This window comes from Vidua chalybeata, chromosome 30, assembly GCF_026979565.1.
Source record: "Vidua chalybeata isolate OUT-0048 chromosome 30, bVidCha1 merged haplotype, whole genome shotgun sequence".
Classification (NCBI taxonomy): Eukaryota; Metazoa; Chordata; class Aves; order Passeriformes; family Viduidae; genus Vidua; species Vidua chalybeata.
In genome coordinates this window covers 522,374-547,086 of record NC_071559.1, presented here as the reverse complement: position 1 = coordinate 547,086, position 24,713 = coordinate 522,374, and the positions used below count along the sequence as shown (strand labels likewise).

Below are 24,713 nucleotides of genomic sequence, written 5' to 3'. Positions count from 1 at the left end.
TTGTGTGAAAAGGCACCTGTAATCAATATATGATAAATTATATTATTGTTAGATGTAATGCTTGCTTAGTAATTAGATACAATTATTGTTTAATTGTAACAAGAATCATCAGAGATTGTGGCTGGTGTGGTGGTGTGGGGTGTCCCCCAAATCATAAACTGGTCTGGGCTTAAATGTCACTAATTTCCACCCCACTTCCATAGGCAGGGATACCTTCCACGAGTCCATCACTTCTGTTCTTCCAAAAAGTTGTTTCTCCTGTGCTCCTGGCCACAGCCCAGGTGCTCAGAGATAGACACACACTGTCCTTTGTTCTATTTCCTCAAGATGAAACACATCACCCCAGGTTTCTGAAGCAACTTTTAATTGGAGATAAGAGTAAACAACAGTATAAAATGGTAACAACTTGAGAAGTTTCCAAAGTTCTGCTCCTGATTTACCATTCCATTGCCCCCAAGTACCAGTGAGTAAAAAAAAAAAAGAGAAGCAAAGCCCACAGCGTGGCTGCTCTTCCAGCCCTGGGTTCCTCCACAGCTCTAACATCAGAGCAGGAACAATCTCTTGTCTCAGAGTACAGGACCAAAACATCTCATTTTTTGGAGAGTTAATCCCAGCCTACCAGTTCTGATCCTCCCTCTGATCCCAGCTTAGCCAACTGAATCCAGTAGGTCTAGAGAAATCTTCAAAACCACAATTTGCAACAGGAAGAAAACAATTTTAAATGCCTGGATTATGCTGGTTGTCTCAGGGGCAATAAACCACCCCCCCCACCCCCTTGCAGAAGGCTTTGGTCAAGACTTCAGAGGGGTTTGCAGCGCCAAAAGAGGCAGTAGATGCTGGCCTGGTCCCTGGTGACAACAGAGATGAGCAGCTGGGACCTCCCCAGCACCTTGGGGCAAGGCAGAGCAGTGGTTCTGGGTTAGTACAGTTCAAAGCTCCACTGGGAGCAGAGTCTCTGCCTCACCCAGGGCAGCTGGGACATGGAACCTGCGTTCTCTGTGCTCTGAAGTGGCTTCTGGAGTGCATCAAGAGCTGCTGCACCTGCCGGGAGTGAACCGTCACTGAGCAGCACCAAACCCTGTGGTCCAAACCTGCTCTGCCTCGTGTTGATCCCAGTAAAAGCCAGTTTGTCACAAACAAAGACACCTCTGCAAATACCAACAGGACTCAGGGGTGTTTTCTTGTACTTTAGAAGTACAAAATGGCTTGAAGTGTAATCTGCAGCTTTGTTTTTGCCCTGGTCGTTGGCTTCATCCCTTGTGCTGTGCAAAGCCTCTGACTGGTCAGGGTTGTGCCTGTTTCAGGTCTGCTGGAGGTTTCTGGGGAAGGGGTTTTTGATTAAAGATCACTTGGGAATGTGGAGCTCAACACAACTAGATATTGAAAGAGAAGTTCGTGTTTGCTCAAGGCCAGCCCAGGGCCTTACTCCTCTCCTGTCCACTGGCCACTGGCCACGTGGCCGTTCAGGCGGTTGGAACCGTTACTGGAAGTGCTAAAAATTCCTTTTGTGCTGTTGGAAGTCACATCCTCCTCCTCGGAGCTGCTCTCCACGTCACTGCGGTCATCTTTGGATACCTAAACATTGCCAATGGAATTGGGGAGTGGGAGAGAAGGGGAGTTGAAAAATTGACAGAAACCAGCAATTAGAAGGTTGTGTCCATGCGATGAACCACGTTCATTCACATCTACTGCCTACATTTGAGTCCGGCTCGGTTCAAGCTCCCAAGGAGCCTGTCACCACATTAGGAACAAGACACAGACACTGAAAAAGACAATTTGGAAAGATGAGCTCCATTTTCCAAATATTCTGTGTATCTGTGAAAGCACTTCACTCTTGTTCTCACCAGATCAGATGATATTACAGATCTGGCATTGTTCTTGTCTTCCAAGGGCTCCTCTCTGGGTCAGTTAAAGGCCGTTTTTCTAAATTATTTGTTTTGAATAAAAACTTTCTCATGTCACGATCACAAGTGAGTCTGACAACCAAAAACCAGGAATGTGTCAGTTTGAGAGAGAACATTTTGTCCTACAGGGAGCAGCTTTGCTATTTTAAAAATTAACCAGCTTTATTTATCACATCACTGCTCCAACAAAGCACCTCCATTCCCACAGCCTGTGCCTCATCTGGGAGATCCCATTTAGGAGCAGGAGCCTGTTTGGACAGGGGATGGAGAACAAAGGCAGTGTCTGATCCAGCAAACACCCGCTCAGAACAGGAGGAGCCTTAGCCCAGGGATCCAGATCTGCTTACAGAGCATGCCTTAGTTCAGAGACTGGCTGCAAATCCAGCTCATGGGATTTTGAACCCTCCCAGGAGTGTGGTGCCAGCTGCTCCAAGTGCCACAGCAGGGCAGCCCTGCAGAGCCAGAAGGGGAAGGGAAGAGCCCATAAACCCGGCCCCAGCTGCAAACACACACCTTGGGTGGTGATAGGTGCCAGAGCCAAACCTCCCCAGAGCGAGCTGGACCTGGAGAGCAGCCCCTGCTCTGCCCAAGGCAGCTCCTCACTCTCCTCACTCCCCTCCATCTCCAGCCTCAGTAACTCCACATGCCAGCTCTCTGGCTTGCAGCTTTCCAAGGATTCCAGGATTTCACTCTGCTCTCTTGGAGTCAGAGTTAGGGCTCTGCAGCAGCAGGAAGTGGTTGAACTCCAGGGAAGATCTGGCTGGAAGCCAGGTGAAGTTAATGATCTCCAGCAGCTTTTTGGATGTCCTGGCTTTTGCCTGTTGCCAGAACTTTTGCTATCTTTCCCCGATCTCCTGCTATATTGGAAGTTCAAAGGGTCACTGGAAGGAAGCAGAAATCCCTGGACATTTTTTCTGTTCTTGGGGGAGAAGTGACTGTTTCACTCCTTTTCACTAAAAGGAGTAAATTCCTCCTGCCCTCTCCCCCTCAGTGCAGTGCTGATGAGGAGCAAAGACAGAAATTGGAGTGTGTGGGTATGTAAAAGCACAAAGTGAAGGTTGTGCAGGCAGGTAACAGCAGGTGAGAACAGACCTCAGGACACTGCTCTGACCTTTGGAAAAAATAGTATTTTAGCACTCTGTCAGGACCAGGGAGAGAAGGAGAAGGCACCAAAGCCCCAAGACCAGGGCTCTGCTTTTGTCTTGGCCAAGACACAGACGTGTTTCAGCGAACAAACAGAAACACAGGTCACACTTACATGCACAGGGTGAAACTGTCCAGCTCCAATCTGGCACAGAGAAAAGGAGAAAAGAATGAAGAAGACAGAGCTTAGAGTCCTTTCTCTGGCTAGGTCACCTGGACAGGAGAGAACCAAGGAAAGGGAAAAGGTGTAGAACTCAGGATACAGAAACAGCTGCAGAGAATGAAAATCAGGCATTTGTAGTAGCAGCTGTGGGGAACAGATGAAGAGCTTGTACCCTGAAACCTACTTGCCCCCAGAGTCAACCAGAATATTTATATTTTTCAAGGCCACGTTCCATGTGTAGGGACAGCTAAAGTCAAACACAAAATAATGCAGAGCTGTCAGAGAAACTCAGATCAGAGTATCAATATCTGATAGGAAAAAGTATTTGTGCTACTAAATCAGCTTTTTTGCTGGTTTCATAGAATCATGGAATGGTTTGGGTCGGAAGGACCTTAAAGCTCACCTTGTTCCACCCCTTGCCATGGACAGGGACACCTTCCACTGTCCCAGGTTGCTCCAAGCCCTGTCCAGCCTGGATGATCTTTTAAGGTCCGTTCCAACCCAGGCCATTCTGTGATTTTTGACAACCAGCAAATTCCACTTCATCGCTGGGAACCCTTTCCTTGAGTGCTGGAGCTCAGTGCCTGCACTGGCAGACAGAAGCCAGTGAAGAAGCACAATCCCCAGCACATCCCAAGGACCAGCTGAAGTTGGGAAACATCCTGTATATTCATCCTGTTGTCCAGAACAGAGCCTGCTACCACCTTAAACTCCAGAGTGCACAGCAAGAATATCATAATCCCCATTTTAGGACATTTGAATGTACTGGAAAATGGAGTTATTCCCCTGCATGCCAAGGAGAGACTCCCTGCCTTTGAACACACCTGGGAACTCACAAGTGCAGAGCAATTAAAGTAAAAAACCACCATTTTTGTGAACTCTTGACAAAAGTCCCTTAAGAACCAACACCAGCCCTCATTGAAAAGCCCAATTTCTCGTGATTCCTTAATGGGGCTTGTAGGAAAGAGGACCCAGAAGCCTCCCTCAGCCTTACCTTGCCCCTCACCAGGGCCTTGGAGGCTGTGCGGATGATGAGGTAAGACCAGATGACATGCAAGACCTGTAAGGTCACCAGGAGCCCGTTGAACAGCCACCAGGAAGGGTAGGGACCAATCAACTCCCAGCTTTCAAACAAGGTTGTGTTCAAAATCCTTAAAGAGATCCAGAAACACATTTTAGATCAGCTGTGCTCAGCTCTGACTGGAGGTGCCAGGCCAGATGCACAACAATTTGTGTCTCACTGAGCATCTGCTGCTCTGCTCCTGCCAGAGTCAGGAGACTGAGTAAAGCTCATTAGAAGCATTTGAACTGAGCAACAAAACAGAATATGCGAATGCGCTGCAATTTGGTTATACACACAGATCTGCTGCCAATTTTCTTCTCCAAAGCACAAGCATTTATTTATAACAACTTCAGAGGAAGTGATGTCAGGCTGCTCTGGTCACCAAAACAACCATTAACACCTTCCTGCTTGGGCAGCTTTCACCCAGATTCAAAGATCAAAAATCGTATCAAAAGCAGTGTGGGCACAGGAGCAGGGCAGGGATTGTCCCTCTGTGCTGGGCACTGTGAGGCTGTGTCCAGTTCTGGGCCCTCACAGCAAGGGAGATATTGAGGGGCTGGAGTGTGTCCAGAGCTGGAACAGCTGGGGAAATGGAGGCTCATGAGGGACCTTCTGGCTCTGCACAACTCCCTGACAGGAGGAGGCAGCTGGGAGGGGTGTCAGGCTCTGCTCCCAGGCAACAACAGGACAAGAGGGATGTGCCAAGGATGGTTCACGTTGGACATTAGGAGGAATTTCTTCATGGAAAGGGTGGCGAGGCATTGGAAGGTGCTGCCCAGGGAGGTGGTGGAGTCCCCATCTCTGGAAGTGCCCAAGGAACAACTGGACATGGCACTCACGGCTCTGGGGATCAGTCACAGGCTGGACTCAGTGGTCTTGGAGGGCTTTTCCAATCTCAAAGATTCTGGGATCGGGAAGGAATTTTGTCCCCAGAAGGCCCCCCTCCCTTCCTGGGTGCTCTTCTCTTCCCTCAGAGTTTTATAGATTCCTCTGGGCAGGCTGGAAGACTCAAAATTGCTTTATGGCCCAAGCTTTGTGTTTCTTTCATTACTGTTTTGCTGTTCTTGTTGCTGGGAGTTATTGCCAGTCCTTCAGCAATTTAATAAACACTTTAGATTTTATGATGCAGAGAGGTATGGAGAGACCTTTAACAACCACATTAATTTCACACAGCTTTTAACATCTCACAAGAAAAGCAAAACAAGCCTTTCAAACAAGAACCAAAATCCCCCAAAAGGGAGCTCCAGAAGTATTTAACTCATAGCAGGTTTCTGAAAGAATTAAATGCAATTCCAGAGATCTGCTGACGTTTTACATTACTAATTAGGGAAGGGAATACACATGCAGTGAAACAGCACAGGGTCTGCAGTGCTGCTGCAGCTTGCCAGATTCCTCTACAAAGCTGAGGAGTGGCATTACAGCCAGTGGAAAACACATTAAAGATTTACAGGATGCTGAGCACTGGTGTGAGGTAAGAGCATCTCCTCATGACAGACAGCAGCTGCTAAAGCAACTCTCTAGTTTGTCCCTGGAAGGAGCCTATGAAGAAATAGGTCTTTTTTCATCCAGAGTCCTTTGATGCCTTTACTGGAAAATAAGCAAGAGCTTTAACTGCAACCCTGATCCTAAAGTGAAAGGATTGTTGCTGCCTACCAGGCACCCAAAAAGAATGGGAATGCCAGGTGTTCATCACCTAGGAAATCAATGCAGGCAGTAAAACGGTGTAACCAAATTGTCACCACACACAATAAATGGACAACAGCTCATTAACCAAAGCACTGCTCCAGGTCTGACCTACTGAGGTGAGAGGGAATCTCATTATGGGATGATTCTCTCTAAGCCATTTATCCAGGGTTTTACCTCCCAAGAAACCTCAGACCTATTTCAGGCTCTGAATAGTCACGACACAAAGACAGGACTGAAGTGTCATTAAGAATCAGAAACTGCAGCGATGACTAAGCCAAACACAAACAAAAATGACCTCATGAGACTGTGCCTCACTTGTAATTATTTCTAGAACTTCTTCAGAGAAGCAGAGGATCCTTCAAGCCCCTCAGAGCAGATTCTGTCTGACTCTGTCATCACTGCAGCAGGGGAGGGGCAGCTGTGAATGGGATTCTGGACTCTTCTTCCAGTCCCTCAGATGACTGGGGAGAGACTTCTTCATGTGCCTACTCAAACCTCCCGCCCCAAACAGCACTTGGGCCATGTCTGCTTCAGGCTGCCTCAAGGGACAGCTGGAATGCTTGGGAAAAGTCTAAAACAAAGGCTCTGCTGAAAGGACTGGGAGAACAACCAAGACCTCTCAGCTCCAGGTGCTTACCAGAAAGGGTAAATGCCCAGCCGGGTCACGATGAACACAACCCCAAAGAGCATGAAGAAAGCATCACACAGACGTTGGTACTTGGCATAATTGGCCAGTTTTGCAGCCTACAAGAGACAATAAACATGCAAATATAATTTCCTTTGTGTACTTCTGTAATTACCTGGCTGGAAAGCTGCAAAAAAACTCTCAGTCACATTTGTACAGTTTGGAACAAAGAGGGATTATTATATTGTATAGTATTTTTATCCTGTTATTTATATGGTCCTACAAGAATAATGGGAGAGACTATTTACAAGGGCCTGGAGTGACAGGACAAGGGGGAATGGCTTCAAACTGTCAGAGGATACAATCACCCTGTCAGAGGGTAGTGAGGCCCTGGTGGTATAGGTTACCCAGAGAAGCTGTGTCTGCCCCATCCCTTGAAGGGTCCAAGGTCAGGCTGGATGGGACTTGGAGCAACCTGCGACAGTGGAATTGGATGATCTTTAAGGTTCCTTCCAACCCAAACCATTCCATGGTTTTGTGACTCTCAGCACCCAAGCAATTTGGAGGAAAAGCTGACAAGGCAGGATCAGCAGCACAAATTTCATGGCACATTTAAAGCAGTTCATCAAGAACGGGGATGTCAGCTTGTTCCCCTGAGATCACACCAGCATTAGGGATGCAAAGATTTGAAAGTAAATTCACCTCCAAGAGGAAATCTGAAGCATCATGAAGGCACAGCACCAGAGTTCCAACCCGTACCATGTTATTCATGTACGAGAATGTGATGAGTCCAATTGTGGCCAAGTGATGGACGAACATGATCAAGAAGTCCTGGAAACAGGAAAACCAGGAATGAAGATTCTTTGGTTGTCACACAAATGAAGAAGTTTGGAAGAGCCACCTAACTGAGTCACTGGGGTCACAGGATTCCTTCGGTTCAGGCTCTGACTCCACAGCAACTGTAGCTCATCACACTCCCACCATATCCACAAAAGCTTCCAGAAAGATCTCTCAGCTTTGGTGTTGCTGAAGTCAAGAGCTCTGCCTGCTCAGGGATCAGCACAGTCTCTCTGGCACACACACAACTGTACCTGCAGACCCCACAGATATGATTCAGAGGACAAGATGACCCTTATTTTTAATCTCCTTCTGGTTTCTCAGACACACTGAAGTCCCCTCAGCTCCTGAGACACATTTAAGTGCTGTTGCTGCTGTGCAGTGACCAAACCCTGCCAGGGCAGAGCAGGCACAGAACACCAGGTAAACTCAGCAGGAAGAATAAAAAATGTTTACAATGCACAATATTCAGGGCTGGTCTGCACTTCAGCCCCTGGCTCCCTGTACCTCACCCTGCTGCCGTGGGGAATGTCATCCACTTGTTAGAAGTCAAAATGAAACATTACAAACACAGTCCCAAAAGTTGTTCATCACTCCCTGTCTGCAGCTCCACTGTATCCCATAGTGCCCCACCTGCTAATATTTCAGCACAGAAAAAAGCCTGGGTAAACTTGTTTTTTAACAGCCAGTGCAAAAATTGGGATAAGTTGCTGCTTTGCAGCTCATGTAAAGGAAGCAATAAGCCAGGATTTACTGGGGACTGTTCTCCAACAGCCACAATAACCAAATCCTGGAATGCAGCATGACAGAATTAGATTTGAGCAACTGCAACCACTCATCATCTGCTCCTCACACAGATGAGAAATTCCTTTCAAAACCCAATTTATAATTTCCTTAGCATTTGCCATTTCCTCAGCAGCTTCAGCAAGCTACTGCTTTGAGCAGCTCATTTTCTTGCAAGCCTTCCAGTTAAATCTATTTTTAGGCAATGATTTGTTAACTTTTGATTGGGAGGTATTGAGTGAAGCTGTTTTGTCCCCTGGAAGGTGAAAGGAACTCAAGGTTACACCAGGTCAGACTTGCTCCTCCCTTTTTCTCAGGGCTCACAAAGGTGTAAATGAGGAAGAAAACAAAATTATCACTACATTTTGGCTTTTCTGGCCAGGCACACTCCTATTTTTTGTTAGTCCTACCTATTGTTATTGATTTTATTAAAGCTAGTGAGTGCTAAATGCAATTCTGGTTCATCTCACCTTCCGTTTAATGTCTGTAAACTGAGAAAACATGAGGGACCAGTAGAAGGCCAGCTCCAAGATATAGTAATAATAAAGCCTGGATGTTAGAGGCTGGAAAACAGACAGAGATAGAACAGTTACAAGAAAACAATAATTCAAAATTTACATTAAAATAACTTTTTTCCTTCCTCCTTTTCCATCCTGCTTTGTTGCTCCAGAATTGCTGAGGCATAAGTTAAATCATTCAGGTTTAATAAAAACAAGCTTAAGCAATAGGCATCTTACTCCAGGCTTACTCACACAAATATAATTGTGTGTTTGAGCCTTTCTTCCAAAGGAGTAAATTCCCTTGTCAATATTTATAACTCCTGCTGAAGCCTCTTGGAGTAGGAAAACCAGGTTCTGGAACAGACTGTTGGCCTCTATACAGTAAATAAATAAATTACCACTATGATTTTATGCCTTTTTCTCCCACTTTTAATAATCTCAGCAGCAAATAAACAAAGTGACTGAGTCAGCTGTATCTGAGAAAACCCTGCTGTTGCCAAACCTAACCAGGATATAAAGGCAAAAAGAGTAAATGGCAGAGTTTTAATCCAGTATCAATAACAAAAATAAAAACTGCAATTGTTCAAAAAGTTGGAATTTAGGAAGTGTTTCTCTCATACCTGGAAAGGGTAGTTGTACCAGCACTGTCGTGTGTCCCAAAACCAGGGTGCCTAAAGGGAATAGGTAGCTTTTTATTATATATAAATAAGAAGTTATATAAAACCCCAGTTTGTACTGGGTGTTTTCCTCCCCAGTCACCTGACACTATAGTACTGCCTCACTGAAATTTTACCTTCATTCTGCCATTCAAACTACATTTACTCTAAGAAACCCTAGTGATTTAAAGTCTAATTTGTGCTGTCAATGTGAGTTCTGCTGCAATGGAAACTTCTAGAATAATCATACAGCTCTAATAATAATACAGACCCAAGGAGGTGAATTTGTATCCCTCCAAGAGGGAAAGAGGAAAAAAGGAGCAGTTCTCCATAGTAAAGAAAATCCAAAACTCACCTTTTTTTCCCCAGCATTCTGGGATAACACATCAAATAATTTTCTATTATCTCCAAAATGACAGATCTGTACAGAAGCTTCCCTATAGTGTAAACAAGGTCTTTAACAGAACCCCCAGGATCCCAAATCAGGGATCATTCAACTGCAACCACACAGAACAACGTGGGTGACAGAGCAACTCACCGTCCAGAGAAACCTGATTCCATAAAAAAATATACTGAAATAAAATGTAAATCTCCACCTGGAAAAATAAGTAAAAAATAAACTTAGGACACAGAATCAGCTTTTGGTTAGCATTTGTAAAATTAATTAATTGGGAAAACCCCCAAATTTGACATCTGAAAAGCCTTCACCTACCTTCATTTCTAAACATTTCAGGTAACATAAACCTAATGAAGAGTTTTCACATCACACATGAGTTTGCATCAACAGGTTTGAAACTCAGGGTGAACATACATCATTCATATGCTTTAAGAGACAACAAGATAACAACAAGCAAAGCTGTTGTCACCAAGAGGTATCCTAATGTATGTATTTTTCCCTCTTACCTTGTGGCTTTAGGTAGACAAAACCATACTGGGGGAAGAATTGAAAGTTACTGGAAAGGAAAGAAACCAGCAGAGGAGAAACAAGTCAGGAAAAAATACTGAGGTTCTACTGCACTACAGAGAAAACTGCAGGAGCTTGGATGGAACGGGGAACAAGGAATGGGCTGAAGAGAGAAGAAAAGGAAGCCAAGGAGTGTCTGTGACTGGGAAAGCCAGAAGGTGGGAATGGGAACAAGCTCTGGGCAGGAATGGGGCTGTGCAGAAGCATCCTAGGGGATTTACAGCCAGTGTAGGCATGAGGACACATGGACAGGGACACACGGACAGGGACAAAGAGAGACAGGGACATGCAGACAGGGACACGGACACAAAGAGGGACATGGACACACAAAGAGAGACAGGGACACACAGAGAAAGGGACACACAAAGAGAGACAGGAACATGCAGACAGGGACACAGGGACACACAAAGAGAGAAAGGGACACACAAAGAGAGACAGGGACACACAAAGAGAGACAGGGACATGCAGACAGGGACATGGACACAAAGAGAGACAGGGACACATGGACAGGGACACACAGACATGGACAGACATAGACACGGACACATGGACACACAGACATGGACATGGACACTCAGATGTGCACACACAGACACACAGAAGTGGACACAGACGGGGACACACAGACACTCTCAAGTGCCATGAAGGACCTGGCCCAGTGTCTAAAGCCACCCAGCACTGACTCCTGTACCCCATTCTGGTCTCTCAGGCATGCCCACAAAGTATTTTAGAATTCTAAAACCTCCTTTAACTGCCCTCGTTTGCTTTACAGGAATTTTGACCATGGTCTGGCAGAGCAGCTGCCCCCAGGCCCAGCTAGAGCTTTAAGATGAAGCCCCTCTGCACAAACATACATGCTCTCACAAAATTTAGTGAGGGTGGTGGGTTTGTCCTGGTTCCTCCGATGCCGAAACCAGCGCTGGATCTTTTGGACATCCCAGTCCAGCTGCTTGGACAAGCCTTCTAACCTTTTTCCATCTGGAGACTGAAGGAAAATGAAAAGATGTCATTTCTCCCACTCCTCAAGCTACTTTCAGTCCTGCACTATGACAGAAATAATGCACAGATAACAAAAAACACACCAGGAAGGAACCACAGACTCTGCAAGCAAGAACCCATTGCCACAAATGGTTGTTCAGGTTTAACCCTCATAAGCGACTAATTACTTAATTACTCAGAATGGTTTTGGTTGAGCATTTCCTCACCTATTTCTTCAGTTGACAGCACATTAAGACAAAGAACGTGACTTTTCTGTCTATTAATTTGGGGGGAGGAGGTGTTAAAGTGTCCTGTCCTACCTGTTAAAGCTGCACATCAATTCAAACAGCCCAGAACTCGGGAGCAAAGCTAAAGATGTTTAAGGTTTGCTACTCACAGCAAGGACAGGGAAACTTTCAAGTTAGAGTTGGTTTAACACAGTAGATATTTGTATATTCCATAAGGGCACTGTAGAAATTGTGTTATTTCTGTTATCAAAGTTTATAAATTAAAATATATTTGAAGACTGAAGTACTTCCATGACAAATATAGATATAATATATCCCTGTTCTCCACCTGTCGGAATGAACACAAATGGATTTATCAAAGTGAACCAAACCTGGTAGCTCCCTCTATAATGGCCCAGGAGTGAGATAATTCAGACCAGCTCTGCCAGGGAGCTCTAACACTGAAAGATGATAAACACATTTTACTATCTGAGTTACATATCAACCACAAAAGCTATGCAGAATGTTGATTTAATAAAAAATCATCAGTTTGCTCAGCTAAAAACCAAAATCAGAGTAATTTGATTTTCAGTGTTGAGACCATGACTGTCCTGTCAATCCATCACACATCTCTCAGCACCTTCCTGGGGTTTAATAGTTGGGAAAGCACCTGCCTTCAAGGGGAATTCAGAGCTCCCAGCTCAGAGCAGCAGGGAAATCCTTCCCCTGCACCAGGGCCACCCCCAGCCTGACCCTCCAAACCCAACAGCAGCCACAGCACACTGGGACAGTTAAAAGTTTCACAAGCCAGACAAATTCCACACAGCCTGTGACCTCCTGGATTTTCTAAACATTAATTTCAAGGACATCCCTTGCATTAAAGTTCTCCCAACAAAGGGCATCAGATTCTGGGGATTCTTCAGTTCACACATCATTCCAAATGCCTCAAACTTTAATCTTCTCACAAGGCAAGTTTTTTGAGGTTTTTGTAGAATTTCCCTTTATCTACTCCAGTAGATGAGGTTCAACATCACCAAACCTCAACAGAAAACCTTCCATTTCGTTATCTTTAATGAAAATCTATTGCACTTATTCAATGTTGGATAAAATGCAGTGGGATTCTGTAATTCTGTAGTGCTGTAGGCTTGTGAGCTTAAGGGAAAGAAGGAAACAACCCAAAGAAACACCTCCTGCCACCATTAAATGTCCTGACCTTCATCAAGACATCCTTCACTGACTGAACACCTCCCTGAATAATCCCCTTCCACTGACAACTGCTGTCCAAATTTACAGTAAATGGCAAAAATGAGAGGAAGACATTCACAATAAAACCAATAAAATCAGAAAAGGAACTGAGCTCCAGAAAAAGAGGAACACTTTCCCAATAAAAGTGGAAGATGCTGGGAAATCTCTTATTAAACCAAGAATCCCCACTGTACAACTTGGACCAAAGGCAGGGAACTAAAGGAAGCTCAGGCCTGTCTATCAGGGGAACATTTGTATCCCAAAGAAGATTCTTCTGTGCACAAAGCCATGGCTCAGCCATACAGGGAATTTACTTTGCTACCAGAAGGACATGTCAGAGGCAAAATAAAACCAGAATGAGCCCACATGTGGATGCAGAGTGTGAAATGTGCATCTCAATCCAGAAAAGAGGAAACAAGAGCCCCCCCCCCCCCCCCCGCCAAGACACTTCCAGGCTTCCATTCCCTTTGGAATGGAGGTGGAATTTGAAACATGACTCACCTTAGTGATGGATGTAAACACCTTCTCTAAAATTGCATTGGGCTGGGCTCTGTGAGGTCCACTGTCCTGAATGCCAAGGTTTATGGCACATGGCTTGGCAATAAACCTGCAAGAATTGCCCAGAAAGAGCTGGATTACAACAAGATATTTATTTCCTTCCTCTGCCTGAATCACAAGGACCTGGATTTGTCACCAGCTGCAAAACCTGGTGAAAAATCTTTTGAAATTTCCATTCCACTGCTTCCCAGGTGAAGAAATTTCTTTTATTAGTCCGTATGGTAACTTCAGACAGCACATACTGTGCACACCAGGATGAAAAATTAAATCTTAATGCCCTTGGCTTGTAAGGATCTGAATGTGCTCCCAGGGAGATTCTCATTCCTCAGCAATAAAACAACAGACTGATAGCAGTCTGCTGTGAACAGAAATGCTGGAGATGAAGCCCTAAAACAAAGCATTTTGTTTCCAAAATAGGCCTTGATGTCACATAGCTCAGAAAAAAAGGGAAGTTCAAGTGACACAGCTCCCAGAAGTAACTTTTTTTTTTGTGGGGGGAAAAAGAAAGTGGCTTGTTTCCTTCAGGACAGACAGGAAGATGCAAGTTCCCCAGTCTGAAAGATCCCTGATCTCAGGATCTCATCTATCCCATGTGCTCTGTGTATTCCAAACTGATTTAACTCTTTCTGGATTTTATAGCACAGACTCTGGAAACAAGCCTGGGTTTGCAACTAAAACAAATATAAACAGGTTTAAAATGACCACGTTTGTGTCAGAATGGGCTCAGGGTTCCAAGGGAAATGTCTGCATTACCTGACATATGAATTGTTCCTCTCCTGTTGGTGGGCAAAAGGGGGGGGGGGTTAAAGGAGAAAAATTTAGTATCTTTTAATCAGTTATTTTAAGGAAGAACCTGTTTCTCAAACTGATTTTGAAAAGGACACAACGTTTGAACCGTTAAAACCATTTTGCTTTCACAGAGAGATTGTTTCAGAGAGAGCTAAACTGAAATTACACATATTTAGGAGCCTCCCAGTGCCACCAAGCAGAAAATGCTGCTTTTTCCAACCACAATTGTTACAATTTCTCCTTGTGTTTAAAAGGAAAGACTAAAATTCAGGAGAATCATGGCTCTAAGTCCACCAACAATAATTATTCTCAGGAATACTCACTCAGTGCTTCAGGAACAAATATCTGTGGCTGTGTTTAAGAACAGTCCCAGGTCATGGAGTTTTCCCTTGAGGAATTAGAGATCAGCTTGTGACTGATCCCAAATGAATCAGTCACACAGCTCTCAGAAAACACTAAACAAATTATAGACACTGTGGGCTCAGGCTTCCCTGTCAGCCCCAGTTCTTCCTATGTCTCTACCCAGGTTGAAAAATCCCTCCAGGATTATCGAGTCCAAGCTGCGCCTGATCCCCTCCCTGTCCCCAGGCCAGAGTGCCACTTCCTTGGACACCTCCAGTTTTGGGGACCCCAAACCTCCCTGGGCAGCCCCTTCCAAGGCCTGACCACCTCTTCCATGAAGAAATTCCTCCTGATGCTCAACCTGACCCCTCTGTCAGGGAGTGGTGCAGAGCCAAAAGGTCCCCCCTGAGCCTCCTCTTCTCCAGGCTGAGCCCCTTTCCCAGCTCCCTCAACCTCTCCTTGTGCTCCAGACCCTTCCCAGCTCTGCTCCTGTCTCTGGACATGCTAAACTACATTTCAACGCCCACAGGTAAAAAAAAAAAAAAAATGGAAGGAGTGATTTCCTTTGAGCTTGGCTCCAAAGGCTCACGGCTTCCGCCATAATCCAGACCACCACCCAGAAATCATGTCCTGATGTTATGAAACATTTGGCAAGACCCCCACAAAAATGTAAAAAATATCAAGTATTAAATGGCTTTATACTCTGCTTTCCTACAGGATATACCACAAGTGCAGCACAGAAGTTCACACGTGAACTTGCAGGTAGAATATGAAGTGAGTGGTCAATCCCCTGCTCAGACAGGAAAATCCCAAGCTGACCCGCTACTTAGGTAAACTCACACTTCAAACTGCTGTGGCACTTTGGTCCCAGAGTAGGTTTTCAGATGTGTTTTGCACTGAATCTCACAGTGACAAAGTTCTGCACAACCCCCAAAATAGGAAAAAATACTGCCCAGAAGCAGAATTTCCATTCTTGGGGATATTCAAACTGAACTGAACTCCACAGGCAACCTGAGTTGCCTGAACACTGGCCTTGCTTTGAGGAGAGAATTGGATGAGGTGGCTTTGAAAGGACCCTTTTAATCTAAATGGTTTTATGATTTTATAGAAATCTCAATGGCAACAAACTATACCCAAGGTCAACTTACTGCCACACCTTCCAGCAAGAAATTCTCATCACATAAACACTTCTATTAAACCTTTATCAACAGGGATCAGCTCACACCCCAGCCTACCCAGCCACCTCTTTGACACTAGTTGTTAACACACTGATTTTAAAACCAATTTTCAAGTCCACAGACTGGTATTTAGAACAAATAGTTCTCAGACATGTTGTGCTTCACAAAAAGGCAGAATCTTTATGAACATTCCAATTTGGCTGGTGACTTCCTACCACAGCTCTTAAAGGAAGAACAATCTCCAAAGTGAGATTTATTGAATATGCACTCTTTGAGTTTGTATTTCCATAATCTCTCAATTTTGTTGTGTTAAGATTTAACCACCTCATTCCATAATAGACCTGATTAAGTAACATCTCAAATCACCTTTTTCAAAAGGATAATCAAGGATAAAAAATATAAAGCCAAATTTATGGGCAGAAGTCTTTGCTGACTGGACAAAAATCCTCACCCTCTCACTTCCCACTGTCTTTACCTTCCTCTATGAGTCCTGCCTCACCCCTACAGTCATAAACTGCCCACAGACAGACAAACTAATGATTATTTTGTCAATGTCATGATGTAAAAGGTAGTTTTTAGAAGAATTCTAAGTAACAGAAATGTGTCAGTGTTGTAGCACAAAGCTCTTCCTCACACTGAGGAGCTACAAAAGGAGAGAGAAAAGAAGCAGCTCAACCAAAAGAGCTGCACGAGTCCGTAATTCACATTCTGAGTCACCAAGTCCAACTGTGAAATGTGTGTCAAAAGAGACATTTGACACAATCAAAGTCTGAATTGGGATAAATGCACCACAGGAGTTTATTGAGACAAAGCTGAGCTTTTATGACATGTTCAAAGTGGCTGGAAGAAACAGAAAGGAGTTTATTCAAAGACATGTACTTTTAAAATAAACACACTTGAAACTGCCTGAGATGGGCTGTGACAATCTGCTTTCACTTTGGGACACCATTGAGACACAGCTGAGATCAGGAACAACCCCCTCAGGAACCAGACCTTGGCCTCTGGGCTTTGTTCTGCAGGCTCAGGAGTTAAATCATCATTTGACTCCACCCTAAATTAACACCACAAAAGAAATTTCATAAACCAGGGAGACATTATCAGGACAAAGTAAATGCTGCCTGGAGTACTGTGCCATCAGGTATAGTGCATCTTCCCCAACTCCAGGAAAAGAGAATATTCTGCACCTCATCCCCAGACTGACACCTGAATTAGGAACCTCCCTACAATATTCTTTTCATTGCGTCTCACAACCTCCTTTCCTTATGTCCTGGCAAGTACCAAGGTTTGGCCAGGAGCAGTAGCACACCAAGCTGAGATGGCATTTGGGCAGTGCCACGTGTGTTCCTGGGTTCTCTGCACTGGTTTTCTGAAGCATTTTTTTTCCTAAGGGCAGAAAGACAGCATGGAGAAAATAGAGCCTCTCAAGTTTCTCACCTCTCTGCTGACCTGCTTCATTTTCCTCCATATTTGCCATCTTTTTACTTCATCCCAACCACCTCTTCTTAATTTCTGAAAGCTCAGGAAAATTCACAGTTCTTAAAGAAAATCCAAAGAAAAAAACCCAACTCAATTCCCACTCATTTTAGTCCTGCCGCCTTTTTCATGCTTAGAAATACTTATGGAATACTGGAATGGTTTGGGTTGGAAAGGTCCTTAAAGCTCACTCAGTCCCACTCCCTGCCATGGGCAGAGACACTTTCCACTAATCCAGACTGCTCCAATCCATCCAACCTGTCCAATTTCTGCCTTTTCAAGGCAAAAATTTAAGATTAAATCAATGTTTAATGAACTACCTGCACAGCAATACAGGGTGTCTTGGTCCATTTCACCTAAGGGTTTCCTAAGTAAGCTGCTTTACCAATTAATATCTGTGCCACCCACACACTGCGTGTGGCTCTGGCAGATCCACACCACACACGGATCTACCTCTGCCCCAGGGCTGAGTTCACGTGTTTATGGATGCCCAGGTAAATGAGGAATCCCGTATTACACCTGTTTATGGGCAGAGATGAAGATCCGCACTCACATCCATCGTGCCTGAGACGAGGGAGAGCCACCAAGTATTTAATAATGCATCAGGCCATGTGAACGAGCCCTATTTCCTCATCCAGGAACTCAGGGAAAGTACAATAAAGTACACACGGAAGCCAAGAGCAGCAGTAGCCGCCAGCTCTGTCCCTCACCCCAGCGAGGTTCTCCTGGGTAGGAGCAGGAGTAAAAGTGAATTCCTATATAAATCATGGGATTTTTCTTGGCACTACCTCAGCACCGCCGGAATGGAGGGGCCTCTCGTTATCCAGACCCAGGGCAGTGGAGCCCCACGGGCTTGTGCATGTCGCGACAAATACGACTCCCGCGACAGATTCCCGGGATTACACAATGTCCCTTTTCCACGCAACAAGGGCCTGGCGGGGGCCCCGAAGGGCGCGGGGAGCCCCCGCCGACCCCCCCCTCCCCCGGGCCCGGTCCGGTCCGGTCCGGTCCGGCCCGGCCCGGCCCGGCCCGGCGCTCATAGACCCCGCCGTCCCGGGGGCGGCCCCGCGCTCACCTCTCGAAGAGCAGCCGCACGGTGAAGATGCCGAGCGCCAGCGGGAAGGCGGACAGGACGTGAGCGGCCCGCGGGTACTGCAGCCCGCTGCCCGGCGGGCCCGGCTCGCCGGCCAGGTCCGCCCACGTTACGTTGTGTGGGAGCCAGAACCGCTCGTTCCAGAACCAGGCCCGCAGCGCCGCCGCCGCGGCCGCCGCCATCTTCCGCCTGCCGCCGCCGCGCTCGGGCGGCCGCCACAGACACGGGGGCGCGGCCGAGCGCTAGCCCCGCCCCGCTCATCACGGCAGCAGCCAATCGGGTGGCAGCCCCTGCCTCGGGGGCGCGGTTCTTAGGGAGGCCGCGCCCCTCATCGCCCCCGGCCCGGCCCTGCCGCCGCCACCACACGGGCGGGCGCCAGTGACACGGCCGGGCGGGGCTGGAGGAGGCCGCGCCTCTCACCGCCCGGCCACGGCCCGTAAGGGGCGGGCTTGGAATATACCGCCCCTCTCTTTTACATCACCGTTCCTCTGATTGCATCGCCTGCCACAGGCGGTGCGGAGCTGGGAGGAGGCCGCGCCCTTTATCGCCTCGCACCGCCCCTCCCGCCGACCGCAGTTCTGGCGGTCGCCACAGCCACCAAACGAGGCCAAAACGAGGTCCTGGTGCTCACCGCCACACCTCATCCCGCCCCTCACCGCAGCCGCCGCTCACGGGGCTGAGGCCGTTGCTCACTGAGGCTTCCGCCGGGCCCCTCGCGGGCGGCCCGTTACTTGGGAGCATGCGCAGTGCGGCGCCCCCGGTCTCCAGCCCGTGCGGCGCGCGGCCTCGTGAGGGAGGAGAGCGCTCGCGCCCCCCTCCCCCCTCGCAGCGCTCCCTCAGGGAATGGAACCGTAGTGATATGAAAAAAAAAGTCACAGAACCACTGAGTCACACAGCCAGAGCCAAAAAATGACAGAGCCACAGGGTCACAGAATATACTGAGTTGAAAGAGAGCCACGAGGATCATCAAAGTCCGACTCCTGGCCCTGCTCAGGACACCCCAGCAATTCCGCCATGTCACGGCCGTGATGTTGATGCTTCGCACGCTGCTGAGCCCTCGCGGTTTCCACAAGCAGAGACGGCTTTTAACTGGTAAAAGTCCTCCAGGCAGCAAGACAGGGCAGCAAACGATCCATTGTTAGCGTAATGTCTCTTTTGGCACCTGTCCAGTGGAGAATAGATTAAATGGCCCATTAAGCACTCAAATGCTATGATAACTAATAGATTCAAGGATAGAGTGATTTATGATTTAGTCACCTTTTCTTTTTTTTTAATCAATGACTTTATTTAGAAGTATCCAATGTACTAATCTCTCCTTGAAGGTGTTCCAGTTGGATGCGGGCCCCTGTATGTCGGAGACTCACAAATGCCTCAGATTTAACTAGAATTAATGTTTTTCTGATTAAAGTCTCTGAGAAGTGCAGCGAGTATTGCTTCAGTATCACGTAACTGGGAAGACACAGTAAAATTCAATTGTGTTTCCTTAGAAACAAGCAGTTGGCATATTCCATAAATCCAAGTCCACGACAAATGGTCTTCCCTCCCTTTTCAAATAGCACAATTTCCAGTCAGAGAGATCTCTGGTTGCTTAGCAATTTGAGGAAATCTGATATTAAATGGATTTTGTTGGAACAGAGAAAGGTGACAGAAAGCAGCTTGGGTTTGCACATCAGGTTTTTTAGTTTTTCCTCTGTACAAAGCAAGCCTTACTTCTCCGTTTAAAAGAAAGGAAAACGAGCAGTAGGTTGTGGAACTGCTAACACCTTCTAACTAGGAAGCAGGCTTTTCCCTTCTTCTCAATATCCATGTCATACACATTTCCTCATGCTGCTGCAGAACGTTCACTGCGTTGCTTCTGGCTCTTATCCCACTCTCTCGCAACCAAACCCATCTCAGGCTCAAGTGACAATAACTTACCCTCAGTTGTCCTCAGCTGCCCTTGAGAGCCACCTGGAGCCAGAAATAGAAGTGAAAAATCCCTGCATGTCCTTATTCCTTTTGCCAGCCCTGTTCTAATCCCTCTTCAATCTGAGAGCAGAAACTGCTCATTTGAGTCGAGCAGCAAACCACGGACACACAGTGTCACCTAGTGGGGCACCCGAGCCAGCCCGGGCTGGCTTCCAGTAGGAGCACCGGGAATTCACCCATCTTTTCCCTCCAGTTTTACAGATGGAGAGCAGTCCTGAAAAGAAGGGTTTTAGGAGCTGGACATGCCCCAGGAAACCCCCGAGCCTGGGCTGAGTCCCCAGCATGGAAAGCAGAGGAGGGGGGGATCTGCTCCTCTGCCCTGCTCAGGTGAGACCCCACCTGCACAGCTGGCCCCAGCCCTGGGGCCCAGCACAGGGAGGATGTGGAGTTGCAGGAGAGTCCAGGGGAGCCACCAGGAGGATCAGAGGGATGGAGCAGCTCTGCTGTAAGGAAATGCTGGGAGAATTGGGATTGTTCAGGCTGGAAAAGAGATTATTTGAGGTGACCTCATTGTGGCCTTCCAGTCCCTGAAGCAGCTGCAGGAAAGATGGAGAGAGACCTGGAGTGCCTAGATGGACTAGATCATAAGCCAAGGGGCCGTGGCTTTCAACTGCCAGAGGTCAAGGTTAGAGGGGATTTTGGGAAGGAATTCCTCCCTTTTCCCTGTGAAAGAAAAGTGGCCAGCCCAGGTTCCTGATGTCAGTTTGCAGGGTGCCCTTGGGACTGTCAGGGCAGCACAGGTTTGAGGTGGGGGCAGCTTGGGTCTGGGACATAACCTTCATTTTTTGGATTTTTTGGAGGCGGCCGGCCACTCAGGGCCACAGGCCCCTGGAGACAAAGACCAGCCCTTTTCCCTGGGAAAGAAAAGTGGCCAGCCCAGGTGCCTGATGTCTGTTTGTAGTGTTTTAAATGAAAAATGATCCAGCCGAATTAAAAAAAAAAAAAAAGTTATTTTAGCAGTAGAGATCTAACTTAGCCAGCCACAAGGAAAAGGACAGTGCTGGGCCCGGGATCGGCGCTGGGTGCGAGACACAGAAGTCAGCCTCAGCAGAGGTTTCCCTCTATGCTCCCACACCACCATCCTGGTACAAGCGATTTTTATAGGGAAAATTTTGCCTGAAGCCAGGATTTCGGCATTCAGTCCTTTGTTTCATTCAGAGTCCCATAAGTTGATGAGATTTCCTTCTCAGCGACAAGGTAGAACAGTCCGGAGTTGCTGAGACCCTTGATGAAATTTATGGGAACATGATATTCACATGTATCAGCCCGGGGGATGTTCCTGATGTCCATCTCGGGTCGTTCACGCGATGATCAGCGCCTGAGTGTCTCCATATCGCTTCAGATAAGGCCCATCTCCTGGCGAGCCACATCCTTTTGCTTGTGAATCGGGTTTCAACATACACCTGGTTTTGCCTGAGAAGGGGGGGGCTTCTAATGCAAAAGGGTACATTCTAACAAATATTTAATATTATATATATCATGCTAAAAATGGCGTGAATTATACCTGTTACATATAACAGTAGGGTTCCCTTGGGGACTGTCAGGACAGCACAGGTTTGAGGTGGGGGCAGCTTGGGTCTGGGACACATCCTTGATTGTTCGGATTTTTTGGAGGTGGCCGGCCACTCAGGGCCACAGGCCCCTGGAGAAAAGACCGGCCCTTTTCCCTGTGAAAGAAAAGTGTCCAGCCCAGGTTCCTGATGTCAGTTTGTAGGGTTCCCTTGGGACTGTCAGGGCAGCACAGGTTTGAGGCAGGAGAGTGGCAGCCACTGTCCTCCAGCAGTCTGCAAGCTTGGCACACAAGCCCGCTTCTTTGTGGCTTCATTCTTCGCCTCTTGCAAGCTACCCTGATCTCCGGCTGCTGGAGGCGAAGAAGTGGCTACTTGGCGCACAGATGACTGGAGTGGCAGCGGTGCGCTCCGGAGCGCCGCTTCTGCCGAAAGATGCCGGGAAGCAGCACTTCCCTTAGGACAGCTCCGGAGCTCCGTATTCTGCCTCTCTAGTCGTCTACATCTTAGCGAAAAGCTTTTCCGCTCCAGTTCTCAAGGAGAAAGTCTACCAGCACTGCTCACTTACCCCAATCTTGCCAAGAAATTGGATTTGCTGCACATTCCAAGGACACTGCTCTTTCCTGGGTGTTGCCTTTTGTTTCCTATGGGGCCTCCGTCCCCAAGGCACCGGCCAGCGGCCACCGTGGGTGGCCGGTGGTAGGCCACACACGCCGTTGCCCCTGGGTCTCTGCCGAGATTACCAGGTAGCAGTTGGTTCGCTGTGACACGGGCAGTGCTGCTCTGAGAGCGCTACTAGGACCGAGATAAAGAGACCAAGAGAGGACACCTGTGTGCAGTTCGATGAAAGTTGTATTGCTCGAACGCCGCAGGGATAAGTGACCCTGGGCGTGGGTCTGGTTACAGTTTTTATAGGGAATAGAGGTGATAAGGTAAAACCAATAGAGACAGTGTCCAGCCTGAATACATTACAGGTCAAATCCAATGAGAATAACTCAGGGGAGGGATGAATGCTCAGGGGAATACAGAAACGAAACTTTCTAACTTCAAATTCACAAAGCCTTTTGCCCTTCGTGTAGCTGCGCGTCACCACACCTGGGCAACCTGCAAACTTCTGGCAGATGGCCGTGCTCTCTGCCGACTCCTGCCCAGCTCTTCGTAGTAGCGGGCACACAAGCCCGCTTCTTTGTGGCTTCGTTCTTCGCCTCTTGCAAGCTACCCTGATCTCTGGCTGCCGGAGGCGAAGAAGCGGATACTTGGCGCACAGATGACCGGAGCGGCAGCGGTGCGCTCCGGAGCGCTGCTTCTGCCGAAAGACGCCGGGAACCGGCACTTCCCTTCGGACAGCTCCGGAGCTCCGTATTCTGCCTCTCTAGTGAAGACATGACCCCCTGGGGTCATCTCGAGGGCCCCAGGCCTCGGCCTCACTGTGCTCAGCCCAAGGCCTTGGAAAAGCAGATTAAAACACCCAGCCAGAAAGTGCCCTATGATTCCAAGGTCAGTCTTTTGTCTACAGCATGGGTTTGCTATCAGAGTCTGGATGGGATTATAAAATCACCAGGAGAAAAGAGCATGAACAAGTTCTGCTTTGGCATTACCTCAAGGCTTTGAGGGAGAGAGTTTGTGGTGCTTACTCACAGGGACGCACAGAAAGTGTTGAAATGGTAAAAATAGTCCAAACCCCTTAGAAACTGGAAGGAAAACCTGAGGCGCTGTCAGCTAGCACCTCAGAAACGTGTAGCTTTTGCTCCTGTCTTCCACCTGAGAGCTTCCTGGCTGGGGGCAATTCTTCCAATTGCATCAGCGTGGCCATGGCTAGAAAGGGCAGTGAGCAGATGGATTTAGCTTCTCCTGTCAGTCCCTGAAATGGCAGTTGTCATTTGTGTGCGCTGAGGATTCTGCTTCAGACTCTGAACTTGTGCAGCTGCTCCTGGGGTGCTGCTCACACGCAGGCGCAGCGGTGCTGCAGCAGCTGTCCCGCACACCGAGGCCACCAAGGAGAGGAGGAGGGAATGTGCCTGGGATCTGCTGCAGTACCATGGGGTTGCGGGGGATCCTTCAGTCTCCTTGATGGGCGAGGGAGCGGGGCAAATGGAATCAAGGTGAGACAGGGATCAGACAGCCCCATGCCAGGCAGCGTTTTCTCCCACCTGGGCTCCTCTGAGTTGAGTGAGCTAGTGAAGCCTGCAGAGCAAATGAGACCTGGGAGTGAGGGAAAGGCTGTCTGGGAAGGAGCCGGATAAAGCCCGTGTGGGCATTTCTCTTTCCAAGGGGCTCCTGGGGAGACAAAGGAGACAAGAAGGATGTCCCATCTCATGACATTTCCTGGGATATGCTTTCGTGGTGGCCTTGGCAGTGTTAGTGGTCTCAGGTTATTGGGAGGACTCTCTGATCTTAAAGGTCTTTTCCAATGGAAACCGTTTTGCAATTCTAAACCGCCGTTCCTGCTTTTGAAGGATACAGTCCCAAATAGACCCCCATTTGTATTTTTAAGGAATGTAGAATCTGCCTTTCCTTGAAAGTAATAGGAATCAGGCTTTAAATGCCCTCAAAACACTTTAAATCCTTGCTGTTAAGCTGTGTGTTTGAATTGAGGTGCTTTTGTACAGAAAGGTGCATGGGATAAATGCAGGCAATTCAGCTGCAATGGCACTTGTTTCATCTGCTTTTCTTCTTCTTTTCCCCATGGGTGGCCAGTTTGGGAGTATTTGTCTTGTACTTTGAGTTCCAGCTCAGACTTGCTCATGGATGTGCTCTAAAATCTTATCTACCCCTTTCTACTGAAAGATGCTTGCAGACTGGTGGGAATTGCTAGAGACAAGGCTTACAAACCAATCCCCAGTATGATTAGCCCAGTGTCCCTGCTTAAACCCAGGTATGCTTGTATTAGAAAGGAGTGAACTATTCTAAATCACTTGCCCCCTCTCCTTTTTTTGTTTGGTAGTTCTTGGGGCGAGTCCTGGGTGCCATTCCAACTCTTTGCTATCAAATGTGTGAAGGCATGATGCTGCTGTAGCAGCAGCCTGAGTT

At 47.4% G+C, this 24,713-nt stretch overlaps 1 protein-coding gene across 4 annotated transcripts; it reads right to left on the bottom strand.

Moving 5' to 3' along the window:
- Nucleotides 1-347: 347 nt before the first annotated feature.
- On the bottom strand, nucleotides 348-18,954 carry CERS5 (ceramide synthase 5). Of its 4 annotated transcripts, none has more exons than XM_053967594.1 (11): nucleotides 18,190-18,908; nucleotides 13,276-13,381; nucleotides 11,179-11,309; nucleotides 9,899-9,956; nucleotides 9,325-9,375; nucleotides 8,675-8,767; nucleotides 7,287-7,415; nucleotides 6,597-6,703; nucleotides 4,205-4,361; nucleotides 3,163-3,192; nucleotides 348-1,575 (listed from the first exon to the last, which is right to left on the bottom strand). In XM_053967594.1, exons 1-11 carry the CDS (start codon nucleotides 18,387-18,389, stop codon nucleotides 1,423-1,425), a joined length of 1,215 nt encoding a protein of 404 aa, XP_053823569.1. In that variant the 5' UTR covers nucleotides 18,390-18,908; the 3' UTR covers nucleotides 348-1,422. The 4 variants fall into 4 exon arrangements, 3 of the variants coding, with proteins under 3 accessions (XP_053823569.1, XP_053823568.1, XP_053823567.1); XR_008435217.1 differs by having other exon boundaries at nucleotides 1,486-1,575; nucleotides 3,163-3,260; XM_053967593.1 differs by lacking the exon at nucleotides 3,163-3,192 and having other exon boundaries at nucleotides 18,839-18,954.
- Nucleotides 18,955-24,713: the final 5,759 nt, after the last annotated feature.

What these genes read in the sequence shown, in the direction of transcription:
- CERS5 (XM_053967594.1), bottom strand. Translation starts at nt 18,389, where the DNA reads ATGGCGGCGGCCGCGGCGGCGGCGCTGCGGGCCTGGTTCTGGAACGAG. An exon ending in ACTAAATTTTGTGAGAGCAT is followed by an intron (nt 9,957 to 11,178) that starts GTATGTTTGTGC and finishes TTATTTTTCCAG; the next exon opens with GTGGAGATTTACATTTTATT. An exon ending in TTACAGACATTAAACGGAAG is followed by an intron (nt 7,416 to 8,674) that starts GTGAGATGAACC and finishes TCCTGTTTCCAG; the next exon opens with GACTTCTTGATCATGTTCGT.